This window comes from Leiobunum rupestre, chromosome 1 (genome assembly GCF_980474605.1).
Source record: "Leiobunum rupestre chromosome 1, qqLeiRupe1.1.hap1, whole genome shotgun sequence".
In the NCBI taxonomy this organism is placed as follows: Eukaryota; Metazoa; Arthropoda; class Arachnida; order Opiliones; family Sclerosomatidae; genus Leiobunum; species Leiobunum rupestre.
In genome coordinates, this window is record NC_143384.1 from 93,186,170 (window position 1) to 93,202,209 (window position 16,040).

The following is a 16,040-nucleotide window of genomic DNA, read 5'->3' on the forward strand; positions in this document are numbered from 1 at the left end:
CAGAACTGCGCACTCTTCAAAGGCTAGCTTGCGTTGGCAAAACAGGAGCTATGAGAACAGCCTCAACTGCTTCTCTAGAAATTCTACTGAATATTCTTCCTCTACATTTGTTTATAGAGGAAGCTGCTACTTTTGGTGCCTATAGGCTAAACCAAAACGGGTGGTGGATGGCCAATAATTGGGAAAAGAGCCACACTACGCTTTTTGGGGATATTTCCAGTCGGTTAGCTGTTCTTTCAATGGTTTCTGATAACAGGGCTGCTAAACTTCGTTTTAGTAAGCCTTTCGGCATGAACTTCCCTAGCCGCACAGAATGGTCAAATGTTACCCTCGGTACCAGAGGGGAAGTTGTTTATTTCACCGATGGGTCTAAAACCCATTTAGGTGCGGGCGCAGGGATGAACTGCCTAACGACCAAGTACGGTTTCTACGAGAGCCTTGGGATTTATGCAAGTGTCTTTAAGGCAGAGATTTCTGCTATCTGCTTCTGTGTAGACTTCTGTCTTAAGAAGAACTATCGCGGGAAAGTTATCCAAATTTGTTCGGATAGCCAGGCTGCTTTAAAAGCTCTAAACCAGTCTAGTGTTTCTTCCAGACTGGTTCTTAGCTGCTTGGATCTCCTTTCCAATCTCGGTACGCTTAATAAGGTTCAACTTTATTGGGTCCCTGGACATAAGGGGTATCATGGGAATGAAAAGGCTGACATCTTGGCCAGGGAGGGTGCAACGGCTGGGTTCTGTGGGCCAGTTACCTGCTGTCCCTATCCTCCGTGGCTTGATACGCAGCCTGGTCTCCAAGTACATGACTAACCATCAACTTGAGCTCTGGCTCGAGATGGATGGCCAATGACAGGCTAAGGAGTTTATTCCTGGCCCCTCTAGGCAAAGGGCGAATGAACTGCTTTCGCTCTCAAAATCTAGTATTTATTTATTTTTTTATTTTTTTAAATAATAATAATAATCAGCTAGGCTAATACCCAAGGCACCACCTTAGGCTTAAGTCATCAAGCGACTTTTGAAGCCTTTAATTCAGGTGGCCGGGTTACAATGCGTAGGACGGGGGTTACTCGCCTGCTTACAGGTCACTGCCAGCTCAACAGACATTTAAATCTTATTTGTATCAGCGATGACCCACTATGTAGGGCCTGTATGGCCGAGGAGGAAACTGCCTCTCACGTTCTCTGTAGCTGCGATTTTTATGCGGCTCAAAGGCTAGAGCATCTTGGGATGCATCAATTGGAAACTAACGACTTCTTTAATATGCCGGCCAAAAGTATCTTAAGGTTTGTGTCGGAGATAGGACTTTTCTAAGTCATAGGTCAGGGGAGCACAATGGACCTAGGGTCGAAGTGCATGGTTGGGCATTCATGCCTCCCCGCCCCCTCTCAATAATAATAATAATAATCGTTCAAAAAATAAAAATTTCAAAACGGTGAAAAATTTAACGATTTTTCTGAAAATCCCAAAAGAAAAGGGTCCTTTCTTATAATTTCACTTTTCTAGCAACTTTAGTTTTTGAGAAAAACGCCTGGGCCGATAAAATTAGGACAACCTATATATTAACCATGATACTATTCAGCATGGACATTATAAGTAAAGTACTTAAGGTATACTAGTCTTGCCACCTTACCTAGTGTTTCAAACTCCATGTAAAATGACCATGTACCATAAAGAAGGTATTAAATATGTTTACACAAAGTATTTAGAAAGAGATTATTTATTGTTATGAAAACGGTAAATTTATAACATGGACACGGTAATGTTTTTACGGGGGGGGGGGGGGTTGTCTAATTTAGCCTCAAAAGGAGAGGGGCGCCATAAATCCCCCTTGCCCGGGTGAAAAAAATTTCTTGAGCCGGCCCTGTCCTTCTGAAAAGGAGGTGTAAAGGAGTAATTCGGATTTTGTTATCTGCTAGCCAGGACAGCCATTTTGGAATTATGTTTTTACCTCCGATTCTAATTATTCGCCACCACGGAATCGGAGTAAAATGATGTCATAGCGTTACTCTTCTTACCCTAATCCGAAATCCCGGAACAAGCGAAAAGAAACATAAACAACACCACAGATGTTAATAAAAATAATCAACTTTCAAACCAATTTTTTATTTTACATTTCATTTTATTAATTATAGAAATGTGTAAAAAATATTTATTACCTATTACTCTACTTTGAAAGAATCTTATTAAGTTTACTATGTAAACTTCTGCATTGACCACCCGACGTTACTCCGAGGGGCAGGTCACTTCCTTGATTAACGACGCATCCCTCAAAAGATTAATTCAATTTAATCGTGATTTTTTTGATTAAATCAAGTTTAATCATGATAAGAATGTTTAAATCGTGTTTAGTATGATTAAATCGTGTTTAGTATGATTAAATCGTGTTTAGTATGATTAGATCGTGTTTAGTATGATTAAATCGTGATTAGTATGATTAAATCGTGATTAGTATGATTAAATCGTGATTAGTATGATTAAATCGTGATTAGTATGATTAAATCGTGATTAGTATGATTAAATCGTGATTAGTATGATTAAATCGTGATTAGTATGATTAAATCGTGATTAGTATGATTAAATCGTGATTAGTATGATTAAATCGTGATTAGTATGATTAAATCGTGATTAGTATGATTAAATCGTGATTAGTATGATTAAATCGTGATTAGTATGATTAAATCGTGATTAGTATGATTAAATCGTGATTAGTATGATTAAATCGTGATTAGTATGATTAAATCGCGATTAGAAATTAGAACGAGAATCAATCACAATTGCGATAGAACCATAATTAATATTAAATTATCGTACTTAAGTTTTGATTTTAATTATAAAATTTCGATCCGACAGATTATACTGATTAAATCGTGGTTAAAATGAATAAATCATGATTAAAATGGTTAAATCGTGATTAAAATGATTAAATCGTGATTAAAATGATTAAATCGTGATTAAAATGATTAAATCGTGATTAAAATGATTAAATCGTGATTAAAATGATTAAATCATGATTAAAATGATTAAATCGTGATTAAAATGATTAAATCGTGATTAAAATGATTAAATCGTGATTAAAATGATTAAATCTGTTTAAAATGATTAAATATGGATTAAAAAGATTAAATCTCGTTTAAATCGTGATTAGATTGATTAAATCGTGATTAGAGTTTCTAATCTTGATTAGATTTTTTAATCTTGATTACCCTGATTTAATCATTTTACTATGATTAAGACGCACCCAAAATGGAAGTGACCTGCCCCTCGCGTTACTCCAAAAGTCCAAATTTACCACTTCATTTGAAATAGCACCTCCTAGTGATGGGTTCGTAATTTATAATTTTAAACATTTCGCTATTTTAATAGCCAAGCAGTGTAAAATTATACAATGCATTAGGAATATGTTATTTCATAACAATGACATATCGAAGTCTAAATCTACTGTTCATAGGATAGGGGCTAGGCCCATTGAAAACCAACTCTCCAAAGAGTCATAGAATAACATTAGCATGACACTTGTAGCCCTTGATCCAGGGCTAATCCAATAATACTCCACACAAAACATGGTTATGTCTCAAATTAGCATTTCGAAAACGACGCAGTCTATGAGCTTTTCGCGTTGACCGCTATGGGACTCTATGTAAACTAACTAAAAGGCTAATTGTAACACTATTACAGTTCATTCAACATTCTTCAATAGTTCATCATAATGCTATGTTATTTTTAATTTTAAATTTTGCTAGGTCTTGACCGCAAATGCAAAAATCTACTATACATTCGTGAAATTGCAACCGGGGGCGCAATTTTGGCATTTTTAACCTCTCGGTGAAAAAAAGGATGTACTAAAATATTTACCCAAGCGTCATACTTATTGTAGATACAATATTTACGATAGATGAAACAAGAACATTGATTAAAATTAGTTAAGATAACATCTAACTGTGTATAACCAGAAGAAAATGAACCTAATTAACTGAAATTGTACCGAAAACTGGGATATATTATCGTTAAAGGAAGCTAGGAAAATATAATCTAACATTTGAAATTGTTCCAAGCCAAATATTTGCACTAGTTAGAAAATTACCCTTAGAAGTTACAATAGAGCCACCTAACGGGCAATGCTAGAAGCCCATGTGCTATAGCAGAAGCATTGTGTTTTAATATGGCAAAGCTTCTGCTTAGCAGACCGATATAAAACGGTTAAATTAATTTTCTCGTTTGGTGGCTCTATGGTAACCGAAAAGGCTAAGTTTGATAACGGAGTTTGAAAGGGATTGCATAAGGGAAATGCTTTCAGTAACTTTGTTCATTTACTTCTGATATAAGGCTATTTAATTTAAGTATGAAATTACATATGTATACACTTGGTATGTCTAAGGATGATTCAAATGAAATCTGCTCCTGCCACAGCATTTTAAACTCAACTCCTATTTGACAATAAGCCTTGGCTCAAATCGCAATTAATAAAGCTTAATTGTTCTTTTTAACCATCTAAGTATGTCGTCTAAATAATGCGTAATTAGACCAGTTTCACGATGAGGGAAAATCTCTAGCCATTCTGAGTGTATAATTATATAATTTCCTGGTTGTAATTCGGATTTCTATGACTCGCACTTTCTCCGGAAACTTCTCATTTGTTCATCAAAAGTTTTAGAACGTGTACGGAGACACCACAACATTCAGATGCACTAAATGCTTCGAGATCTGATCAAGAAATCTGCCGTAATTCTGTTTTTGTCTAAGCCTGTTTCTGAAGCGCGCCTCCATCAGAAGTTTCAAGTTAAGGTCCAGCGGCCCTTTGATGGGTCTCAGTAAATTCAATACACCTGCAATTAAAAAAAAACACAGCTCACGTAAATATTGATTTAAAATAATACACAGGTTAAGTTAGGCCTCTAATTTTTAATTTTAGCTTCCTTTGACTTAAATAGATAGCACCACGCTCTCCAGTCGCATTTTTCGAAGAACCGGATAGATTAATAGTCATCTCTAATAACAGAGGCCTTTTCGTAATTATATACAGGTGGCAATGATAGAGCCGCCACTTGCTCTTGCTTTTAAGTAGCTGCACGGCCAACTTTGATCTCTCGCGCTACAGCGGCCATCTCATTCGTTGACGTTTCTGTGTTAACCTATGAGCAAAAGATGTGTATGATGTGAGCGCCCATAGCGGATTATTATTTTTAGAATAGTTTTTACATTGAAGCCAATTTAAAACCCGAGCGTAACGCTGAACTCCTACACGTTATAGTACTGTTTATAGGGGGAAAATCATTGCTCGCGGAATTTCAACGAATGTGTTGGCCGCTGTAGCGCGAACAGCGCGTGATCAAAGTTGGCCGTCGTGGCTGGAATCAGGATCTTTTTAACTTTATCGAAAGAGCCGAGACACGTTTTAAACCAAAAGCTATACCAACCTTCTCCATTTTTCTTCACCAGTTCGAAGTATCCATCGTGGTTTCCATCGATGAGAGTGTAACTGTCTTGAAAATTAGTGTAACTAGTTGAAGGTGGCGCCGATAGATGTAGTTTAGAAACGACCAATGGTTGAGTGACGATCGGTACTGACGGTAATGATATACCTTGATAGCTAATGGTCTGCGTCGTGTTCAAAATGCATTGAGCGTCTTTGGGGAGGCACTTCTTCCGGCACGTTTTACTAGATTTTACACCTCTGCGAAAACAAATTAAATTAACGTTGAAAAATTATTTTAACAACGACCAGCTAGATTGCACTGCAACAGCTCTTGGGTCCGCGTTCTTTTGTGCTGCTCATGGGGCCGCACTTGGCCAGAATAGTACTTCTACATTTTCCCAGGGGTCCGCGCTCCTATTTGCTTCTCTTGCCGAGGCTCTGAACTAGAATTCTACAGCTTCTCTTAGGTCCGCGCTCCTACGTGCTTCCCTTGGATCCCCGCTCTTATGTGCATCTCATGGAGCCGCGATTGACCAGAATAGTACTTCTACAGCTTCCCTTAGGTCCGCGCTCCTACGTGCTTCCCTTGGGGCCGCGTTTGAACAAAATAGTACTTCTACAGCTTGCTTTAGGTCCGCGCTCCTATTTGCTGCTCTTGGCGAGACTCTGAACTAGAATTCTACAGCTTTCCTTAGGTCCGCGCTTGACCAGAATAGTACTTCTACAGCTTCCCTTAGGTCCGCGCTCCTACGTGCTTCCCTTGGGTCCACGCTCTTATGTGCTTCTCATGGGGCCGCGCGTTACCAGAATAGTACTTTTACAGCTTCCCAGGGGTCCACGCTCCTATTTTATTCTCTGAGCCAGGCTCTCAACTAGAATTCTACAGCTTCCCTTAGGTCCGCGCTCTTATGTACTTCTCTGGTAGCTGCTCTCAACAAGAATTTTACTTCCATAGCTTCCCCGTTGTCCGCGATCCAGCCTTTATCAACGTCACACCGGCTTCCTTTGCAAACCGCAGAGTTTAATTATTTAAATTGGCCTCCAGGCCCGGTAAGAGAGGAAAGCCGGTACAAATGACCGGGGCCCATGCAGCCTAGGGGCCCGTGTTTGAAAAACGAGGTATACTAGCTATATCCAGTAGTAACGGCTCTCTTTGGACCCGGAACATATATTTTGCCGGGGCCCGAGTCCACTTTCGGCAGCCCTGTTTGCCTCCATTGCCGTAAATCAAATGTTCAGTCATTCGCGATCTTAAGTCACTTAAGTTTTAATTTGCAAATAATAACCATACAAGTAACATAATAACGAAAAGTATGACATTTCCTATTGTTAACTTTCTTACGGAACCTTTTATCAACCTTCACCCAGATCCGACTTGCATATTTAGATACTAGAGGGCTCCTTGATAGACTGACTAAACCTCAAGAATGTTCGGTGATAATTTTTGCTATTTGCCATACTAATCGGTATTATGTTACTTATGATAATAGTAATAACAATGTTTCATGAAATTCATCACGTTTCAATATAAATATTTTATCTTGAACAATTAGACCGCATGCATGAATTAAATATTGGTTTTATTTATGAGAATGTAAAAAGCGATATGAAAGTTACAACGTAATCGTTGCCCCTGAGAATGCATTCACCTGAATTGGTTTCAGACAATAAACGCGATTTACAACCATTTTGTACTTTTAATCTATGAAAACCGAGCTGAATAATGAAGAAGTGTCAGTGATCCATTCAAATTTACCAACGCGAACATCTGAAAGTTTCAATTCGCGACCGAAACGATTCTAGGTGGCGCTGTGGCCGAAGTTAGCGCCTACGATCTAGCCTCTGCTGCTTTCTAAGGCATTTAGTGCCCGTCCTAGAAGATCTAACCAAGATTATTCAACTATATGGTTGGATATCGGGCGTCAGGAATCCAAACTGTCTAATGAATTTTTATGTTAATGGTATAAATTGACATAAAAATGTAGGTAAGCCGATTCCACCAAGTGTCAAGACAGGGAAAATATCAAATTCCACTACCACTATCCCTTAAAATGTCGCTGATACACTACTTAAGTGTCCCAAATGTTTTTAATGTAGTGTCTGCTCCTTCCAATAGCCTTGGAAAACATTTTACAAAGCTACAATGGCTACTGAAATCTAATGCCCTTGTGGCAGGTCGTTTCTTTATAAATGTTGTCTTAACAAAAATTACAGTAACATTTGAGTATGGGAATAATAATAAAAATTAAGTATTTAGTTTAGTTTGTCTAATTTTCATAATCTTCAATGGCTTCCCGGTGCCTTTATTATGGTCATAAGTGTAAAGTATTTTTACATAAGTTTGACACTTCTTACTTTTCACATTCAAATGTTTTACTGCGAGCTATTCACAAGACAGACTGCATTACGAGCTGATCGTCGCAGTTTTGCGTCCGTTTGCTCCCACGTCACACGTAGCCTTTGACAGCGCCTTGCTAGGGGGATATTTTATTCTTGTGATGACGTCTTTTCGTTACTATCTCTCAGTAAAATATTCCCCAAAGTGACAAACTTATGGAATAATATAAAAGACTTATGTTATTGCGTATATATCGTATTGCCCCCAATAGATGGCACTCGAAGTTCAGACGAGTGGCTTTACACTTCCGAGCTACTGGGTAGGTGCTGCCACCTAGAATTTTTAACACTTCTTTGATATAGGCCAGTCTTGCTTTAAGTGTTAAAAATTAATTTCGTAGAGTCATCTGTTTAATGGAGATCTAAGAAGAAACGTTTTCCGCTAGTGGCGTGACTGAGCTTGGGGTCTTCTTAGTAAACGGCATGTGTTTTAAAATCACACGTCGTCAAGACTACCAATGGAATAATCAGGCGCCAGCTGGTTAGAGAAAATTTAGTTCAGTCACGACACTAGCGGCGACTGTTTCTTCTAATTTTTGACACATTATGTTTTAAGACACTCAAATTTTCAGCCCGGTTGCAATTTTCCTGAAGTTGGGCAAATTTTCATCCAAAGCTACTAGACTACCATGACACTAAAGTGGGATTCACGAATTGAAAAAGGGGGAAAACATCCCAAAATGTTTAGTTTCTTCTGCAAACGCAATGTTTTTAGATTGGCCATTGGACCAAAGGAAGTCCACTTTCTTATGAGGGTCCCCAACTACTTTAAACTACTGACTAAACTGGATTATCTCAAAACTCGTAACGCGAAACTACGATGAATATTTTAGCAACAGCGCTTCCTCCAAATTGACCGTGATGGTAAACGTTCATATTCAGGTCGAGCTCTATCTCTTGAGGGCCCTCGAGTGTTTTCAGCAGGGACACCATGGCCTCGTTGGAATGCGTCCTCCTAAGATGGAAATTCTCTCTGGTAGCCGGCGTCACACCCACGGGAACCCGTGTGTCCTTGAACTCCAAATCAAACAAAACGTTAGTGAAGGGTACCCTCGGACCGCGCATGGTGAACAGGTCCATTTGGCCCGAAGACGGCATTCGCATCTTGGAGGCCATGGTGAGGTAGTTGAATGAATAGGATGACGGCTCTTTCAAGCAATTCTCGTCGCCTCGACGACACTGGAGATCCGTCTTTTTGCAACGACTGAAAACAGAAACAATGAAGCGCCACTTAAGAAGTTTTTATTTTAAATTAACGTCTCTGTTTTACCTGGAACAGTAAGCGTGGCAACGGAATGGCCGTTCTGGAGGAAGCTACTGTTCCTAAACGTATATAGCGTTCACGCAAACTTACAACTAAAATTATTTTATTTTAAAAACATAATTCACGTATCTAATCCGTGTATTTTGTAACGATAATCCAGATAAAGAAAGTATGCAATTACATTCGAGCCAAAATGAGGGCGTTGTCATTTTGTACAAATCATAACCGGCAACACTGCTATCGTGGTTGTTAGTACGAAAGCAGTGTAAATGGTATTATGTCGTTATTACTCTTCATGTTCGTACGGGGTCAAAATAAAGTCGGGGTCGGGGTCGGGGTCGGGGTCGGGGTCGGGGTCGGGGTCGGGGTGGGTCTAACCCCGCGAAAAACCAGTCGGGGTCGGGGTCGGGGTCGGGGATGGAAAATTCTTTGTATTTATTAAGAATAGCAAAATTATCAAAATACCCCCATTTTACTGGTTAAGATTAGATAGTGTATCTTGTGTAAGCCAGCCTCTGAGCCTAGGGACTATTAGTAATCGTCTTAGTCGATAGCTACGCCGCAAAATTTTCGTTTTGAAAACGAAAACATTGGAGAGAGTTGGCCTTTTTCGATCTATCGAAATCTGGCAGCCTTGCCTGCCTTCCGGCCTGTATCTCCATACCGAAAATGGTCGACGATTATGCCGCCGAAAATATTTTACTAAACTGATCGGCGGCGTTTTTGACCGTTATTTTGAATTATCGACTAGGACTATAGTAAAAATAGATAAGATAGGTAGATTTTAAAATAGAGGTCTATAGCTTAGGCATTGTAATTGTTTAAATAAGTTGTTTTATATTTACACAAGTTATTTACAAACGTTGTAACTCCACACTCCTTAGCTGAGGCTGAGAGAGTTCGAAACAACGTCAATTATGAAACTAAAATCAAGCGTCAAGCGAGAGCTACGTCAGCGGCATAGCCGAAGGTCATTCGGATCATTCTATTGTCGCCCACGAAAAAAGGGGAGAGAAGGAACCTATCTATTTTATATTTTTAGGATTTTAGCGGGGTGCGTCGGCGCGAAAATTTAAAATTACACTACGAAAACATAACCCCGAAAAATGGAAAACCCCGACTTGATTTGCGACAGTCGGGGTCGGGGTCGGGGTCGGGGACAAAAGTCGGGGATCCCCGACTTTCGGGGTCGGGGTCGGGGTCCCCGTACGAACACTAATACAATCGTATGTTTAAGGAACGTTAACCGATAAATGATTAGGGTTTCGCACGCATATCAACATATTTAAAATCAGAAAACAACCTTCGCCCCTTCAGACGAAAAAGGGTTAAATCACTCTAACAGACTATGGGATTAACTTTCCAAAATCACCTCCTGCAATCACTGCTATGTGAGGGAGAAAGGCGGATATTGTGATGCGCAATGGCGGCGGCCATCATTGGGAGCGAAACAAAGTCTATGATAAAGGACCAGCAACATCTCTTTCTTTTCTCTCTTTTTTTTTAAAGAACACAAATGGTGTCGCCTCTAGGCCTCAAACACCACCATGTCTTTTCTCTATAAAGTGATATCTGATTTGTACACATTAGATAAGTATTTGACGCGCAACTAATGAAAAATAAATAAGCGAGTTTCAATCACCACATAGCCATCTATCGGCTTTAAAAATAACTATTAAGATGGTACTTGTCAGAAAGAAGGAGAGCCTTCTTTTATACTTGCTCGTAGGAGGGGCCTTTGATCGTTGCCATCTAGGAGCAACAACCACAAGAAGAACGCAGCTAGCCTTTAAACACGCCAACGCAGGGTTGTATACAAATTTCATTGGACGAGCCTTTACGGTGCACGTTTTACGGAATGGGGAAGACAATTTCCAAATTTTTCCCTTCCGACGGCAGCAGGCGTAAAGCCCATTCAGCTCATGCCTTAAGACGGCTCTGTTCTACTAAACCATTCTATCATTTCCCTGCGTGAAATTGGAAAAAACTTCCTGTGATATTATAAGGGAATGTAGCGTGTGAAATGGGGATTTGAAATGAAATGACTGACCAGCAATTACTATCCCCAATTTTCAAAACCGCACCATAATACGAAGCCCCTTACTTTTTATGGGTAATGTCCTTGACGTAATTTGACGGGCATGTGACGTTGAAGCATTTGTAGGCTCCTCTGGTGTTGAGGCACGTCTGATGTTCTCCAGCGCAGACTCCCTCTTCCAAACACTCGTTAATATCTATGGAAGTCAAAATACGGTACGTGGTTACACTGTCCATTATTGTGTCAGTTACCAGTGGTGCCATAAACAATAGGCCTACTTGAGTTACAATGGACGTTATTACTATTTCCTCCAAGTGCCGGATTTCGGAAGCTGGCAAATAGAATTAGGGAAGTAAACGATATTTAAACAGGGTTTCCATAGACTTAACGTTCTTTTACATCAAACTATGCTTCACAAAACTGTTCTTCAATGACTGGAAAACAGGTTTACCGTAAAAAATACCTGGAAACTCTGATAAAATACAGACGGTTTCTCCAATTCTAGAGACGCTTAAATAAAACTTCTTCAAAGAAATTGCCAGGAAGTAATATTTCCGAGAGTCAGGACCTGCATGCCCTGCAAGTTACAGATTATATAGTGCTTGTTGAAATAATGGGAACTTTTCGTCTGTACGATATGCAGAAAGTGTTTACTTTTAACCAGGTAGATTTTTTTGACGTAATAAGACTTAGCAAAAACACGACGTTCTATTCACAGGTGAAAAGTTATCATTATGTCAACAATCACTATATAAACAGACTTGCAGGACATGGATCTAAATATTACTTCTTGGCAATTTCTTTGAAAATATTTTATTGAAGTGCCTATTCATCAGCTTCAAAAATTCGCCACTCGGAGGATATATTAATAACGTAAATTTATCTATAAAATTGAAATTGATGGGCCATCAAAAGTTTAAAGAAGGGATCTCCCCATTCAAAAGTAAGGACCCTTTAGCAAAAGAAACTCCTAAAATATTACATTTTGAGCCACTTGCTGAGATTAAAAGATTTGTATTATGAAGTTAGGACTGCTTATACAAGATCTCTCGGTGTTACTTTATTTCGCTAGTTTCATTTTTAGAGTGCAGTAGTGTACCCGACGGAGCAATACAGTGTTTGGACTAAAGTACCGACGAACTTATTGTCGAATTAGAACACATTTCGTTTTGTAAATAAGGACTTACGATATGTTCGGTACCTCACGCCATTAGAAAATAGTCGAAATAATTTGAATTTAATGATGCAATTAATTTAATTAGTTGGTTAGTTAAAATAATATTAACACATTTTACATCGATTTTGAAGAGCAAAGAAAGAACGCGTATTAGAAGTCTGTGGGCATTCTAGAAGTTGCCCTCAGTAAACATTTAACACGCTTTGGATGGAAAGTTACAACAATTACTTATTATAAACTTATGGGTACAGATATATATTGAAAAAATGTTACCTTGGCAAGTTCTGGTATCTCCTCCCAGTCGATAACCATCGGGACAGGAACAACCGTAGGAGCCAGGGCTGTTGACGCAAAAACCGATGCATAAATTGCCCTTGTCTTTGTACACTTCGCATTCGTCCACGTCTAATTAACAGAAAACCATATTAACACTTTTATTGAACTCAAATCGAGGCAAGTGTTAAGACCTCTTTTTGAGATTTTTTACGAATAACTAGCTGAATAGAGTCGTTATGATTTTTCTACTAAACGTACAGTATAAGTTCTCAAAGTCGGTTTTCGGATTAACCCGTTGGTTATTTCATTAAAATAACACTGGTTCTGGTAAATATATTCCAACGCTTCCGAGTGTTTGACCCTGAGCTTCATTGATACTATGTTGTAAGTCGGAAAATTTTCCGGAAAATGACCAAGGCCTTTTTCCGGAAACATTTCCGTTTTTTTCCGTAAAATATTTAAATAAATTTCATTCCATGATTAGTCTAGTATATTGTTTGTAAATTTAGATAAAGCGCCATTTTCGCCTAACTTTTTCGAATCTGAAAGTAAAACTAAACCTCTAGACAAGCTTAAACTAATTAACAATATAACACTATTAATGGTTTATAGTATGTTTACTGATATTAGACATGATACAGGGTCTTTTTTTTTGCTCGGAAAAGTGTTTTTTTTCAAAAACTATTTATAGTACCGATTTCAAATTTGGAAGGTCAATTCTCTATACCGGGGGACATCAGTTTGAGAAATTTGAGCGTTTTCGGTAATGTTTTTCACCAATTTTGAAAAATTATTTTTCGACCACTAGGTGCGAGATAAAAAATTTCTATTATAAAGTTGTAGGCCGTCATCGAAAACCCTTAAAAATTGTTCACTCGACGAAAAACAACTTATTTATCAGTGAAAATTCGAGCTTGAAAAATTTACAAGTTGGTGAAGCCAAATTACGATTGTTTGAAACGATAATTGAAAAGGGAACAAGTCTAATACAAACGTAGTAGAGTTTTCACACTTGAAAAAATGTACACGTTTGGTTTTTAAATGCAGATATTTTATTCACATAAATTTTTACAAAACATTTTCAATAATATCACCATTGGCTGCAACACAGGTTTGTGCGCGGACAATTAAGTTCTCAAACGCTTTCTCTACCATTTCTGGTGTGACGTCTCGGCAAGCACTGATTATTCGTCTAATGAGTTCCTCCCTAGTTTCAATGGGCGTGGCGTATACCTTTGCTTTAACGAATCCCCAGAGAAAATAATCCAGCGGTGTTAGGTCAGGTGACCTTGCTGGCCAATGCACTGGACCATTTCTCCCTATCCACCTTTCAGGAAACTCGTTGTTGAGGTGCTCAGTTACTTGCCGGGAAAAATGCGGAGGGGCGCCATCTTGCTGAAACCACAACTGACGTCTTTCAGCCAATGGAAGGTCGTCGATTGCGTCACTCAGTTCGTTCTGTAGAAAATGTAAATACCTTTGGCCGTTGAGGTTCGTCGGCAGGAAAAAGGGACCAATCAAACGGTTTCCAACAAGTCCAACCCAAACATTGACCCGTTCAAATTGAACCTGGTGATGATATTCAAAACCCCATGTGGGTTGATGTCAGACCAAAGATGGCTGTTTTGATGATTAAAGGGCCCATCTCTAGAAAATGACGCTTCGTCGGAGAACAAAACATGGCGCAAAAATTGTCTATCTTCTTGGACAGCATTTAGTAACCAGTTGCTAAATTCATAACGTCTTTGATGGTCTCCGTCAATTAGTCCTTGGTGGAGCGTAGCTCTGTATGGGTGATAGCGATTCTTACGAAGAATTTTCCACACACGATTTGCAGAACAACCCAAATCAGCAGCGGCGTTAGCGCAACTGTGACGAGGATATGCCACAAAGTACGCGAGTACATTGTTCTCGAAGTCTAAATCCGGTTGACCCAATCCGCGAAACCTAGGTTGCAAGTTACCAAATTGATTGAAATCGTGAATTGCTCGTCTTACTGTATTTACAGATGGTGCTCCATTTGGATGTCTTTCTGCGAAGATTTCAGTCACTCTTCTAAGGTTTTGCGCTGCTTCTCCATAGTAAATGGCAACTATCTCGGTACGCTCAGCTACTGAATAACGAGGCATTGTTCGAAATGTTATCAAACACTGATAATAATCTCCCAAAGTTTTCCTTTAAATACCCAATGCATGTTTAGGATTGACCTATAGCCTCGTGTTTTTTAAATCCGGTCGTTTTTTTAACCAAAGTTTCAACTGGATTAGGTAATTCGGTTTCAATTATCGTTTCAAACAATCGTAATTTGGCTTCACCAACTTGTAAATTTTTCAAGCTCGAATTTTCACTGATAAATAAGTTGTTTTTCGTCGAGTGAACAATTTTTAAGGGTTTTCGATGACGGCCTACAACTTTATAATAGAAATTTTTTATCTCGCACCTAGTGGTCGAAAAATAATTTTTCAAAATTGGTGAAAAACATTACCGAAAACGCTCAAATTTCTCAAACTGATGTCCCCCGGTATAGAGAATTGACCTTCCAAATTTGAAATCGGTACTATAAATAGTTTTTGAAAAAAAAACACTTTTCCGAGCAAAAAAAAGACCCTGTATATCGATAAAAAGTTAAAAACATTAAAAACCCTTAAAAAAGTAATTTTTGTTTAAATTTTTTATTTTTCCGATTTGGGGAAATTTTTCCGCATTTTATTTTTCCGGAAAATGAACAACACTAAATGATAGTTATTGCGAACAAAGGGAGGATTTGAATCAAACGGAGCTAGGTCGAACTCTTCTCCCTTGTGTGAACCTGTTCAAATTACCGCTAATACCATATACCAAGCCCATCTCTACCATTGGGCTAGGTAGGGCTAAGCTCTAGGGCGCCGGCGGGACGTTTAATTTTTTTATAATTTAATTGTAAAATATTCAATAATGACCCGTACTTATATTATTAGCAAGGCATACTTTCCCTTCTACCCTCCCAACTTGTATTTCGCTCGTAACATTAATTAATAAATAGGTCCGATTGACACACTTTTGGTAATTATGTCACTTATTGTTATTATTAAAGATGGCCTTGGCTAATATGATGGTATATTTTTTTAAAGTTGAAATTTCCGGCAAACCGGATAAACTTTACAATAAAAATAAGCGAGGCTCTATTGAATTTTGAACTATAGTGAAGCTACCAAATCATTGAGAATAATAACGCTTCATAGTTTTATTTTAGAACTACCAGATCAACCGAAACCAATAAGAAACCCAGGCAAACGCGAATAGTTAAACCACAGACCACAGAATAATAAAGCTATACTGTTCCGAGTCCTTCCAAGTCGGCTTTTGGCACGCTATTAACTAACGGGTTAATCTAACACCATCGACTTTGAGAACTCATACCGTACGTTTAGACCGAAAATCACAACGACGCGAAGAATTAAAAATCGCAGAAAACGACGTAGAACGAACGACCCATC

The 16,040-nt window shown here is 38.6% G+C and overlaps 1 protein-coding gene across 2 annotated transcripts in view; it reads right to left on the minus strand.

Annotated features, from left to right (window-relative positions):
- Nucleotides 1–2,641: 2,641 nt before the first annotated feature.
- LOC149968961 (uncharacterized) overlaps nt 2,642–16,040 on the minus strand; it is a 48,808-nt gene continuing 35,409 nt past the window's right edge. The window contains exons 14-17 of one of the 2 annotated variants that reach the window (XM_090155031.1): nt 12,562–12,693; nt 11,178–11,307; nt 5,414–5,670; nt 2,642–4,822 (exon numbers count right to left, since the gene is read on the minus strand). In XM_090155031.1, the coding sequence (XP_090011157.1) occupies nt 4,647–4,822; nt 5,414–5,670; nt 11,178–11,307; nt 12,562–12,693 (695 nt within the window). In that variant the 3' untranslated portion in view covers nt 2,642–4,646. The other variant, XM_090155032.1, reaches the window with a different exon arrangement.